The following is a 13,670-nucleotide window of genomic DNA, read 5'->3' as shown; positions in this document are numbered from 1 at the left end:
TCCATGATTTGCAATGTGCAGTGCCCGGCATACAAAAATGTGCCCATAACAAGGTCAACCCATGGTCAAAGAATATTCGTTCTTTCATCCTTGGATATGAAGATATATCCTCTCCTTAATCCCTCTTTTCATGGATTGCTTGCGAAAGTCTTTAGGAGGAACTTCTTGCACTGGAAAGCTAGGTGAGGCCCACCGTGATGTTTGTGAGAAATTCACTTCATTCATCAGCTTTTCTAGATCATGTTAGGGCATGAGCCAAAATATGAGACAGATCCAACACTCAAGTAATCCACACAATAGGAAGAAGTGGGTAGGAAAATGCCTACCATTGAAACCTCCCATTAGTCTATCATGATATTTATATGCCATCAATACAGTTTGTAAGTTCATTCCCACTAGGATGAACTGAAAACACATGATCCAAAACTTCTATGGACCCACAATTGTTTCAATGGTGGATATTTAATCCTCACTTTTCCTATCGTGCGGCCCACTTGAGTTTTGGATCTGCTTATTTTTGGGTCCTTGTTTCAACATGATCTGGAAAAATAGATGGATTGTGTGGATTTCTCACAAACATAAGAGGGCCCTTTAAATGCCTACGAAAGCCTCTCGGGAACTTCCTACTATGGGAGGCTGGGGGGGCCCACTTTGATGTTTGTGAGAAATCCACCCAGGCCATCCATTTTTCCTGATCATATTAGGACATAAGCTCAAAAATGAGATAGATCCAAACACTCAAGTGGGCCTTGAGAAGTGAAAAAATTGGGTAAGGAAATGCCTATAGTTGAAACCTTTCTTGGGATCCACCGTGGTGTTTTTATGTCATCCCATATTGTCCGTTAAGGTCATTCCTACGGGATGAACTGAAAAATAGCCTAATCCAAAACCACCATTAGCCTGTTCCAGTCACATGAATGTTTAAATGATGGAGGTTCAATCCTTGCTGTTTCCTGTCGTATGGCCCACTTGAGTTTTACGTACCTTTATTTTGGATCCATGTCGTTATTTGATATGAAAAAATGGATCAACAAGGTGGATTTCTCATAAAATTTATGGTAGGCCCCACCTAGCTTTCCGTCGCTGGCCGCTCATGGAAAGGGTTTAGCAGTAGGGACACACGGTTTGCGCATCGAAGGATAAAATCACGGATATATTTTAAGTGATGGAACTTATATAAGCCCCACCATAACGTATGTGTTAGATCCACACTTTCCATCCAATTTAAGAGATTAGTTTAGGGCATGAAAGAAAAAATGAAGCAGATCCGGTGGACCACACTACATGAAATAATGGAAATTGGAGAGCTGCTGTTTAAAAATTCTTGGGGCCACCAAAGGCTCACATTAGGCTGATATTTGTGTTTTACCTTAGTTCAGGTCTACGTTACCTTAGCGGAGATACCTCGTCTCAACACTTGAGGTCATGGTATCGATCCCTAGTGGGGGTGGCTAACATGGAGGGTGTGTATTGACATGGGTGTGTACTAACAACCTGACGCAAAAAATAAAAATAAAAAAATACGGTCTACGTTACCTGATGAACAGGTTTTGGATGATAAATAAATGGCCATAGGAGTTTTCAAAAGTCGTAGTTCAGTTTCCACTGCTTTCTTTGTACGGTACGCCTGAGATTTGGAGCTAGCTTGTTTTGTACTCTTAATTAATCCAGAAGAATGGATGGACGGCGTGGATATAACGCATACATCGTGGTGGGAATTGAACTACGAGCGTACGTTCGGATTCCAAAACCAAAAGTTTACACGTGATGGAAATTCTGTGGGCCCTGCTATGACGTATGTGTTAGATCCGGACCGTTCATCCATTTTAAGAGATTATTTTACGATAGCTATAAGAACTGAGGCAGATCTAAAGCTCAAGTGGACCACACCGCAGGAAGCATTGGGAATTGGACGCCTATTGTTGAAATTTTCTTAAACAGAAGGCTCGGATCACACTAATATTTGTGCTTTCCCTTCATCTAGGTCTGTGTGACCTAATCAAAAGGTTAGATGGCGGGGCTCAAGAAGTTTTCAATGGTGGTCGTCCAACTCTCACTGCTTCCTCCCGTGTAGTCCACTTCAGCTTTGGCTGTACTTTGTTTTCGGGCTGATACTCTAAACTATCCGGAAAAATAAATGGACGGTGTAGATCTAACGTATATATTACGGCGGGTTCCATAGAAGATCCACACTTCATAAACTTCAGTTGATGCGATGTGCAGTCGACTGCGGGGAGAGAAAATCGGTCCGGATGTCAACCGATGTCATCTAATATCATCAGCAATGAGAGGCGACCGCACAAAAATCTCTGTGCCTTTACCACAGACGGTTCGCACCGATGAAAGAAGCTCCTCAGTACATGTGCGCCACGTGCCATACGCCTTCAACACAGACGCCAAGCGCCACGTGCCATGGACGCGAATTAGCTACCGAGAATAGCTAATGAAGTGACGTCACCAAGATCCGTGGACTCCACCTTGAAGTATGATTTGTATTGACACCGGCCATCCATTTGAATTGATCATATTAAGTCATGATCCAAGTCAAATCCAAATGACGAGTAGACCTCACCACAGAAAACAGTGGGGAGAGTGATGCCCACCATTAAAGACCTGTAGGGACACAAAAGTTTTCGATGAAGCTGATATTTGTGTTTCCTATTTTTACATGTCTTCGTTAACACATGAACATGTTTGGATCTCAAATAAACATCACTGAGGATTTTAGGAAGGTTTCAGGGGTGGGCATTACCCTCCCCATTGATTCTTGTGGTGGGGTCTACTCCAGCTTTGGATCTGCCTCATTATTTATATTATGCTCTAAAATAATCTCTCCAAATGGATGGACAACGTGAATGCAACACATACATTATAGTGGGTCTCGTAGAACTTGGTGACATCGAGTCTCACCAATCAACCTGTGAGTAGCTAATCTGTGTTGCACATAATGTACTACTACTGGCCCTAATAAATTTGGACCGAAAGTTGGATGGGTTCAACCCAACCGACCCATGACCGACTCAACAATGGGTTGGGCTTGGGAAAGATGTATCGGGTTTGGTCTCGGGCTTGGGCTATACAAACACCAACCCAATAAAACTTGAGACGGGCTCGAGTTGCTTGATTAAACATGAAACTGATCGATACATAAGTTACTTATAAATTATAATTGATTGCGGATCATCTTTGTTGAAGGCACGGGAAAATCCAATGCCGTCTTCATGTCATTGTCGATGACTCAAGCTAACAAGATATGGTTGGATTTCTCTCACAAATAAGTTATTTGCTACACAACATGACTCTTAAAGTAGTAGTCATTTATTTTAACTTGTTTGTTTAGAAAAAATAAACTTCTTTACGGTAAATATAAATATAAATAAATATATATATATATATATATATATATATATATATATATATATATATATATATATATATATATATATATATATATATAAAATTAATAAAATCATAGATACATAAAATACGTCCTATATTGAAATATAATAAACTAATATAATAATGAAAATATTAACATATATCCACCAGACCAATCCGAACAAGCTGCTTGGGTTGGGCTTGGGTTGAGAATTCCCAACTTGAGTTGGATTAGGATTGAGGTACATGAACTTTAGATTGGGCTAGGTTGAGCACCAACCCAACCCAACCTGCTTGACTTTCAGCCCTAAATAAAATAAGTGTATAAAATTCTTTCCTTGATCTCATCCATGACTCATCTTTGCACACGCATGACATGTGTGCAAGATCCAATCCGGTCATCAAGCAGCCTTTATCTTGGATGGGCCATGACCGGAAAAATCACACCAACTGGCCTGATCTGTTTAAAAATTACTGGACGAGAGCAATCTCCCAAGGTTCACAGAGATCTGTAAAACCAAACAAGTGTGGCGTTATTTTAAAAGGTAGTCCAACGTTTCCTTCAGTTTGTATGCGTATGGACCATTAGCCATGTTTCCATTATTCAAAAGATAAGATTTTAAGTATCCCCGTAAGATGTTCGATAGAGGCCAAACGAATAGCGAAACAATGCAAGGTTTTAAAGACAAGCGGCTCAGAAATGCCGTCCATTGGCATCCACGGTTCCAACTAAATATTAGAAAAACTGTCAAATACAAAATGTCTTTGGCAGATAATAGTCAAAACATTCCTGGGATTAGGCTGTTCCTGGCCCACCCGGCTTTTGATTTGGATCTAAGCTAGACGTAGGTGTGGCAATGGGCCAAACCGCCTGGTCCAACACAAGCAACGACACTGGCGTAAGGCCAAGGTTTGGGCCCCTGGTCATGAAATGCAGACCCGGCGTACTAGCCAAGCGGAGTCTGGGCGAATAATGAATGGGCCAGTCTGACCATTTGGCCTGGTCCAATAATCTACCCGTTATTTGGGGAACCAGTCGCAAGTGTCTTCAATGATCCAAATCATTTATACGACGGGAGTTAGTAGGGATGTACATGAGCCAAGCTAGCTCGAAAAGCTCGCTCAGCTTGGCACGACTTAGCTCGACTCGACTCAACTTGAACCACAACTTGAGGCGATCCAAGCTTCATATGACCCAACTCGTTTTGAAAACGAGCGATATATATATATATATATATATATATATATATATATATATATATATATATATATATATATATATATATATATATGTTATCAGATGCCTTAAATCTGACATTTTTTTGGCCGCTCGACCAGTCGAGAGCCTAACTCGACAAGTTGAGTGGGCAGCTCGACTTGTCGAGGCCTGCTCGACTCAAAGTCCAGCGACCTCTGTTTTTTGATGTCCGAGCTGCTCGACCAGTCGAGGCCCTCTTTCGATTAGTCGAGGCTATGCAGATCTTGCACGGACTGCGTAAATTTGAGGCGATTTTCGTACTTTTCCGGAATAGGTGCGTAAGTGGAGTTTCCTAAACTATAAATAGGGGTCCCTAGTGCTATTCTAAAATTTTTCAAAAGCTTTCTAAAAGTTTTCTAAGGGTCCCTAAAAGGGTTTTAGGATTATCAAAGGGTGTAGGAAGGGTGAGATTTGAGGTTGTTCAAATCAGGTAGGTTCTCACTCTTGTAATTTCTTTTCATAGTGGATTTCTGTCGTTTTATACCGTGGTTTTTCCCGCAAGGGTTTTCCACGTTAAATCTTTGTGTTCTCTTGTACATGCTTGGTGCCATTGAATTGTTATCCTAAATCTAGATCTGTGTGATTCCACAGCACAAATCTGCAACAAGTGGTATTAGAGCAATCGTTGGGGCACAGACCTGAATCTGAGGGATTAGTAATAATGGGAAGCACTAGGCATGAGATTGAGAAGTACTCAGGAAAAATTAATTTTGAATTATGGAAGATTAAGATGATGAGTTCCTTAATCAAGTAAGGCGAAGATGGTGCTTTTGAGGAACGAAAGTCTACTATAACTGATGATGAATGGAATACTCTTGATAAGAAGGCATTATTATCAATCCGTTTATGTCTCACGAATGAGGTTCTCTACAATGTCATGAGGGAGAAAACTGTGACTAAGTTATGGGCAAAGTTAGAGGATGTCTATGCGAAAACATGAAAATCTCCTACACTTGAAGCGACAGTGGTTTAACTTCAAGATGACAAAGGATGGAGATCTGGAAGCTCACATCAGCAACTTTAATTAATTAGTCGGCAAATTGCTGGATATGGAGGAAGTGATGAAAGATGAAGAACAAGCATGTATGTTGCTGAATTCTCTTCCGGCCTCGTATGAGTCATTCAAGGACACTGTGTAGTATGAATAAAACTCCAAGTGTCAACACCGTTATCTTAGCCCATCAAGGGAAGGTTATGAGAAAGTTAAACGGGGATATGGGGACAACTTCTGATGCACTGTTTACAAGGGGTAGGAATTTTGAACAAGGTACGGGTTCTTCAGATTCTAGATCCAAATCAAAGGGTAAGGGCAAAAGAAAGGTAAAGTGTTGGAATTGTAGGAAAGAAGGACATGTGAAGAAGGATTGTGAAAATCCTAAATCGAAGAGAGAAAATTTTGAGGCTTCATATAGGGAGGCCAATGCTACCATGTCAGATGGATCAAGTGGATATGATGATAATGTTTTGTTTGTGTCTATTATCAAGCGGTCATACGATGATCGTAAGGACGAGTGGATGCTAGACACAGGGGCATCATTTCACATGACTACTCATAAGAGTTGGTTCACCAGTTATATGGAGTGCGATGGTGGACATGTATTTATGGGCAATGACAATGCCTATAATGTTGTGGCTGTTGGTACAGTACGTATCAAGATATTTGATGGGGTGGAGCGTAGCTTGACTGATGTTAAGCACTTTCTTGATTTGAAGCAGAATCTGATTTCTCTTGGTGTGCTTGAGATAAAAGGATGCAAGTACACAAGTATTCATGGTGTCTTTACAGTATCTAAAGAGGCACGGGTAATCATGAAAGCGCAACGACTCGGTAATATGTACAGGTTGATCGGGAACACTTCAAAAGGTGGAGCTGCAGTGACTGTAGTGGAATCCACATCTGCATGTGTGTGACATGTTAGGCATGGCCATATGAGCGGGTAGGGCAGGAAGGCTGAGACGTGCAGACATGGATACAAAGTAGGTGGAGGAGCCACCTGTGAGAAGAATCACACAACATGATCGCATGATATCGGCGAGGTACATGAACGACTCCAATATTGCAGGAGGATCTGTCTTCTATTCTGATGGCTTTAGGTGAGCCTGGTGCTGAGAATTGAAAAGTGACTATGGGCGATGTGATGAATTTGTTGTACCATATTGACATAGGGGCGGGTGGAGCTTCAAGTGGGTCGGAGAGTGGTCGGATGCAGGTGAATCTTCAGGATGATACAATATAGATACAGAGCGAGGTTGGTAGCGATGGGTTATGCTCAGAGAGAAGGTATCGACTTCTTAGAGATATTCGCACCGACGATATAACAGATGTTTATTAGATCCGTGATTGACACTGGTTGGTCAATGTGATCTTGAGTTGGAAGGATGAATGTGGAGTCTGCACTTCTGCAAGGGAAAGTGAAGAGCAGATCTACATGAAGCAACCAGAGCGGTTCGAAGTTAAAGAAGCTGAGAAAAGACTTTGTAGAAGGTTGTGGTTCGACCTGTCGCCTAGGTAGTGGTTTGATTCCTTCATGGTGAGTCAGGAATTGATGACATGAAGATCGCCAATTATGACATGTCTAAAATCAATGTACTGAAGACTCGGTTAAGTGGGACATTCAAGATGAAGGACCGCGGGGCTGCAAAGATGGTTCTCGGCATTGAGACTGAAGGAGGAGTAGGCTTTGGTAATCACAGGAGAAATACCTTGTGTGTAGGTATTGATTAAGGATGTAATGGGCCAGGTAAAGCTGGAGAGCGTTCCCTACACGTTTTTCCTCAAGTTTTTCTTAGGACATATCCCAAAATAGATGAGAAAAAACAGGATATCTCATGACCCTTATTCGAAGGCGGTTGACAGTGTATGTCATAGTCTAGATTAGACTGGTTATTTCACAGGCTATTAGTGTTGTGAGACAAGTAATATTGGGTAGCGGTGAGATGGTAAGAAGAGTACATTTTTCCTTTTGAGAAGACAGAAGTAAAGGTGGTTGAGCACTTGAATTTTGATTCGGCAGACATGCTCACCTAAATCATTCTTGCGGAGAAATTCAAGTTCTGTGTAACTTCTCTGGGCTTGGCAATGGCGAAAAAGAATGACGGATTGTGCACGAGAAGCTATGATGTGATATAAAGATAAGAGAAGAGGTCAATAAGCTACACGGTTGAAGATTGAAGGCATGGTGGATATTGTTGTTAGATGCCTTAAATCTGACATTTTTTTTGGCCGCTTGATCGGTCAAGGGCCTGGCTCAACCTGTCGAGTGGGCAGTTCGACTTGTCGAGGCTTACTCGACTCAAAGTCCAGCGACCTATGTTTTTTGGTGTCTGGGCTGCTCGACCAGTCGAGGCCCTCCTTCGACTAGTCGAGGCTACACATGTCCTTCGCGGACTGCGTAAATTTGAGGCGGTTTTCGAACTTTTTCGGACTAGGTGCGTAAGTGGAGTTTCCTAAACTATAAATAGGGGTCCCTAGGGCTATTCTAAAATTTTTCAAAAACTTTTTAAAAGTTTTCCAAGGGTTCATAAAAGGGTTTTAGGGTTATTAAAGAGTGTAGCAAGGGTAAGATTCGAGGTTGTTCGAATCGGGTAAGTTCTCTCTCTTATAATTTCTTTTCATAGTGGATTTCTGTCGCTTTGTACCATAGTTTTTTTCCGCAAGGGTTTTGCATGTTAAATCTTTATGTTCTCTTGTATGTGCTTGGTGCCATTGAATTGTTATCCTAGATCTAGATCCGTGCGATTCCGCAGTATAAATGCCCAACAATATATATATATATATAAAATTAAATATTTAATTTGGGGGTTGGGCATTGGGTTGGGAGCAGGCTCGACTTGACTTGAGGTAAGCTCACCTCGACTCGATCCACTAGCTCACCTCGAGCTCGATTCGAAAGGTTTGACAAACAAGCCAAGCTTCAATGGTAAGCTCGAGGCCAAGCTCTAGCTTGAACTCGAGGAGAGCACAGGTGAGCCAAGCCAAGCCAAGCTTAGCCCACCTTGACTCGACTCGGTTCAATGTACAACCGTAGGAGTTAGCATAGATGTAGCGTACATGAGAACTTTTAGATAAAAAGAAAGAAAAAATAAAAAGATAAGATAAAAAATTCAAACCTTTGATCATTTAACTATTTTTCTTACCATGCAGTTGGGTTTAGAAGCAAGCCTAGGCACCAGCATGCCGTTTGTGTCCAACCCCGCCCTTCTCTAGCCATGAACGGGCAATTCTATGAGCGGGCCCACCATTTTAAGTTATGTGCACAAAAATGAGGCAGATCCAATGCTCAAATAGACCACACCAAAGATGACTTGATTGCATTTAATGTTTTGTACATTTAATACAACACAAGCTTATTATTTGGTGCGTTCTCTTGCATTTAAAGTTTTGTACATTTAATGCAACATAAGCTTATTATTTGGTGCGTTCCACTTGAGTGTTGGATCTTTCTCATTCTTAGCACACACCTTAAAATGATCTTACATAAGGGTTGGATGGCGTGGATAAACAGATACTTCACGGTTGGCCCACCCACATAACTACCATTGGTGCTAGAGACGGGTGGGGTACGACCCAATCCCCTTCCTAGGCACGAGGCCGGTCCCTGCTTTGCCTGACACGGATTGCATGCAATACGGTTGGAAGTTACGTAGGGCTAACCATGATGTTTGAAATCCACTCTATCCGTCCACTTTGCCGGATCATTTTCAGACCTACACAAAAATAGAGGCAAATCCAAAACCTCAAGTGGGCCACATGAGAGAAAAAATTGGAGAAAGGTAAAATAAAAAATAAAAAAAATAAAATAAATAAATAGAGAGAGATGCCTACGGTTGATTTATTTTTTTTAAAAAAATTTTTTTTTTTAATTTTTTTTTAGATTGGTCAACTTTGGCCTTTCTCGTCAATCCAAACCGTCGAATAGATAGTTCTCTTCTTATATAAGTTCTAATCCAGAATTCAGACATTTTCAATGCTCAAATATACTTTCTCGGGTACCCTCACGTAGAAATCGATCAAATGGTTGGGATAATCCACTGAAGGGTCGGCTTACTAATCACAATTCAATTTTTATAGTTTTGTTTAAACAAGTCTATAGTGGGCCATTTGGAGCATGTCCTCATAAATCTAGACCATCCAACAAAGCTCTTACCTCTGGGATGGGCTGCCTAGAAAATAGTGACACTATTTGATGTAGAGCGGTCGCTGATAATTTCATGGCTAAGATGGACCAGAAAAGGTCCGATTAGATACAGAGATGATCCGGACCGTTGGAACTTAAAATAGACGTATCTCGCAAACCGGAATGAGTTATCGACGTAAAATATATGATTTTGGAGTAGGATGAGCTACTTTAGCCACCCAACCCAGCTATACCGGGTTGCGCAAGCCGGATTTGTGAAATACCCTCATATTGATAGTCATTTCTTGGTTTTAATTCCGTTTTTATTATAAATTGTAAATTTTAGTTTGATTATAACACTTCATCTGTTAGGATTTAAGAGTTGCGCCCAACATGAAGAGTGCTTAGAATAATTAGAAGAACAACGTGGTGAAGCCTAATAGGACACTTACTGTTTTGGCCAAAACCCTTATGCAGTTTACTATTTATAGTAAGTCACAATTTTTAAGAGTTTTAGTTATAGTTTGATTCTGAAATTTCCTCCATGGCTTAGTATCCCTATTAAAGGGGTGTATACTCATTTATTTTCTTCATCAATCAATTTTGAATTTTATAGAATTTATTTTCTATTTTCTTTACTCTTTTCCCGATGGATTCAAGAAGTCACTGTGATGAGTCCAGAGAAGTTCCATGGATTTAGAAACGTTATCCACTGAGGAAGATAGTGCTCGACCTCACTTTCTTCCCCGTGTCACTATTACTCTGAACCAGATTCCGCTCGACCTCCCATCCTTCCCTGTGTCACTATTACTCTGAACCTGATTCCAAATATATAACAAAAGATTATGTGCATGGATAATGATTAATAAAATGTTAGGGAACTGATTGGGTGGTTAGGATCGTCCAGTCAATAAGATTTTAGGGATGTGGATAATTGAATAGGTGTCCCATCAACTGAACGGTCTAGATTGTTAAGCTTTGCTCAACGATGTTCACCACTGAACTTTAACATAGTCCACTAACAAGGTGCACTTTACATAAACCCTGATTTCCCAATCACTTGGACCGTTCATTCGGTAGGACAAGCACGGACTATTTTGTAATTTCCATGTAATGAAATGCCCCTGCCACGCACTACCGATCAGATGTGTTTTGAAGTCGTTTCCTCACTGTACACTTGGGAAATATTTATAGAGATCACGACCATTGATCTGTTGGTCCACACACCAATGGTCCTATTCAGAAAAAATTAAACAAATGATGATCATCCAATTGTTGTGAGTTTTGTACGTTGAATATTGGCCGTTGCCATTTCTTTTGGTAAATTACGACATTTTCCGGAGACCGATCAGATAGCTACACCGCCAATTCCATTTATTTTTATAGTATGCTCTACACGTCTGATGTTTCCATAAAATCAACGGTAGCGATTACATTACTCAAGTAACACGCGTGTAATAGTAGAGGTGTGTGGCTGTGTTAACCGGACACGCCATACCACAAAGAAACCCAACGATTCCTGTATTGGCTCATCCCCTTGTCTTTCTAGGACCGAACCCATGTGCATGGACCAGCAATCAATCTCCAAAGCTTTGCAACATTGCCAAAATGCATTTTTACACGTGCCAACCTAGCCCCACGTGGGAAATCTGATCCATGTGTAATGGTAAGCCTTGCCATAGCAGACGAACCATAACACAAATCAGGCCAGTCCACTCATACGGCAGGCTATTCTTCAATGACAACTGGCCGATGGTCCACCTTCAATCTACACATCTGGCCCACCGATGGGTTTCTCAGATTGATTTTAGTTAGATGTCATATGAACGATCGGCCGAATGTTATGAACGACTCGGATGTCCATGTTACGAACCAGGTACTCACATGTGCCGTGTTTGGATCACACCGCGACGGCCGTGAAGTCCGAAATTTCCAACTACTATAAATCAATTACCTCAATTTCCCTCCAAACACAAGGCAAACACATTCCTTTGCAATGGCTTCCACTGTTCTCCTCTCCTTTTTCTTCCTCTTTCAAGCTCTCCTCATTCTCTCACCATCACAAGCAGCCCCAAATTCCAAGCTCTTCCGTGAATACATCGGTTCCAAATTCAACAACATCAAGTTCTCCGACGTCCCTATAAATCCTTCTGTCGATTTCCACTTCATTCTCTCCTTCGCGATCGACTACACCACGGATTCTCCCTCCCCCACCAACGGAAAATTCAACATCTTCTGGGACTCTGATAACCTAAGCCCCTCCCAAGTCCATTCGATCAAGGCCGACCATGGGAACGTGAAGGTGGGCCTTAGCCTAGGAGGCGATTGTGTGGGGTCCCGCAAAGCATTCTTCACCCCATCTTCAGTAGACTCTTGGGTTGGCAATGCAGTTTCATCGCTCACCAAAATCATCAAACAGTATGGCTTGGATGGTATTGACATCGATTACGAACACTTCAAGGCCGACCCCGACACATTTGCTGCGTGCATCGGACAGCTTGTGACGACTCTCAAGGGAAATGGGGTCATCAAATTCGCATCGATAGCACCTTTTGATGACAACGAAGTTCAAAGCCATTACTTGGCTTTGTGGAGGAAATTTGGTAATGTTATAGACTACATTAATTTCCAATTCTACGCGTATGATCAGGGGACCACTGTATACCAATTTTTGGACTACTTCAATACCCAAAGCTCTAATTATGGGGGAGGTAAGGTTTTAGTGAGTTTTAGTACCGAGGGGAATGAGGGATTGTCCCCAGAAGCCGGTTTCTTCACTGCATGTGGTATGCTAAGGAGTCAGAGCAAGCTTCATGGGATTTTTGTGTGGTCCGCCGACGATTCGATGGGGAATGGCTTCGCTTATGAGCGGCGATCGCAGGCCTTGTTGTTGGGTGGCCATTGATCGGTCCCCTTCATCTACGACTTATTTTAAGACTATTTAAGTAAATCAAGATGTCTTGATATAGTTTGTGTCTGTGTACGAATGTTTGCTTGAAAGAAATGCTATAGGGAACATGTTTCGAATTGTGTGGAAATTGCAAGGATTGATGAAGCATCCAATTAGACTCTGTTCGAGTCAACTCTACTTGGTCGAATCTAATCCGATTTCGCACCGTGAATTGGGATTGAGAATAAAGGGCCGAGTCTTGACTCGGCTTAGGATGGACGTGTCAATCCATGTCGCCGATTCAAAGAACCCATTTTGGGGGACTAAATCTACTTTTTAGAGCCTGTTAATCATAGATGTCAGGAAAGATCTTCCGTACGAGTAACACAATTGTCATGCTGCTTATATGACAGATGAGGTTGGGCTTCTTTACAGGTACAGCAAACCATGTCATGCGAAGGTTGATATATGTAATGTTATGTACCAGGTCTGATATTACTTTTGAATTGAAAGTGATGAGCTAATGACAAAGTAATCCAAAGGAATAATTGGATGATAATTAAATATATCGTGAAATACTTTAGAAGGACAAATGATTTTGTCATAGTTTATTGGCACAGGGATCTGCCTATAGTAAGATAGAACAATGTAGACTTTTATGTAGATTTTGATACTAGGCGTTCAATGAACGGGTACATTTTTATTTTTTATTTATGGCGGGTGGTGATGTGAGCTGGCCTAATGCCAAGGATAAGTGCATCGCAGATTCTACCATAAGGATTTATCTCTAGTCAGATACACCAATGCAGACTTTTAAGTAGATTATGATGCTAGGGGTTCGATGAGTTGATACATCTTAATAGTGAGTTGATAATGCCTGAATATTATATATTTATCATTTCAATTACATTAGTTTTTTTGGCATTTAAGTGCTAAATCGATTCAATATTATATGCTTTTTACGGGCGAGGTAATTCAAAAGCCTAAGATGAATACATGCTTAAAAGATGATTTAAAACTCAAAAAG

General features: G+C 41.2%; 1 protein-coding gene across 1 annotated transcript; it reads left to right on the top strand.

Moving 5' to 3' along the window:
• The first annotated feature begins 11,749 nt into the window (after window positions 1–11,749).
• Window positions 11,750–12,658, top strand: LOC131253919 (chitinase 2-like). The gene has a single exon (XM_058255026.1). The coding sequence runs from the start codon at window positions 11,750–11,752 to the stop codon at window positions 12,656–12,658; it is 909 nt and encodes a 302-aa protein (XP_058111009.1).
• Window positions 12,659–13,670: the final 1,012 nt, after the last annotated feature.

This window comes from Magnolia sinica, chromosome 8, assembly GCF_029962835.1.
Source record: "Magnolia sinica isolate HGM2019 chromosome 8, MsV1, whole genome shotgun sequence".
Lineage (NCBI taxonomy): Eukaryota > Viridiplantae > Streptophyta > Magnoliopsida > Magnoliales > Magnoliaceae > Magnolia > Magnolia sinica.
The sequence above is the reverse complement of the archived record's forward strand: the minus strand, read 5'-3'. Positions and strand labels throughout refer to the sequence as shown.

What these genes read in the sequence shown, in the direction of transcription:
- LOC131253919 (XM_058255026.1), top strand. Translation starts at nt 11,750, where the DNA reads ATGGCTTCCACTGTTCTCCTCTCCTTTTTCTTCCTCTTTCAAGCTCTC.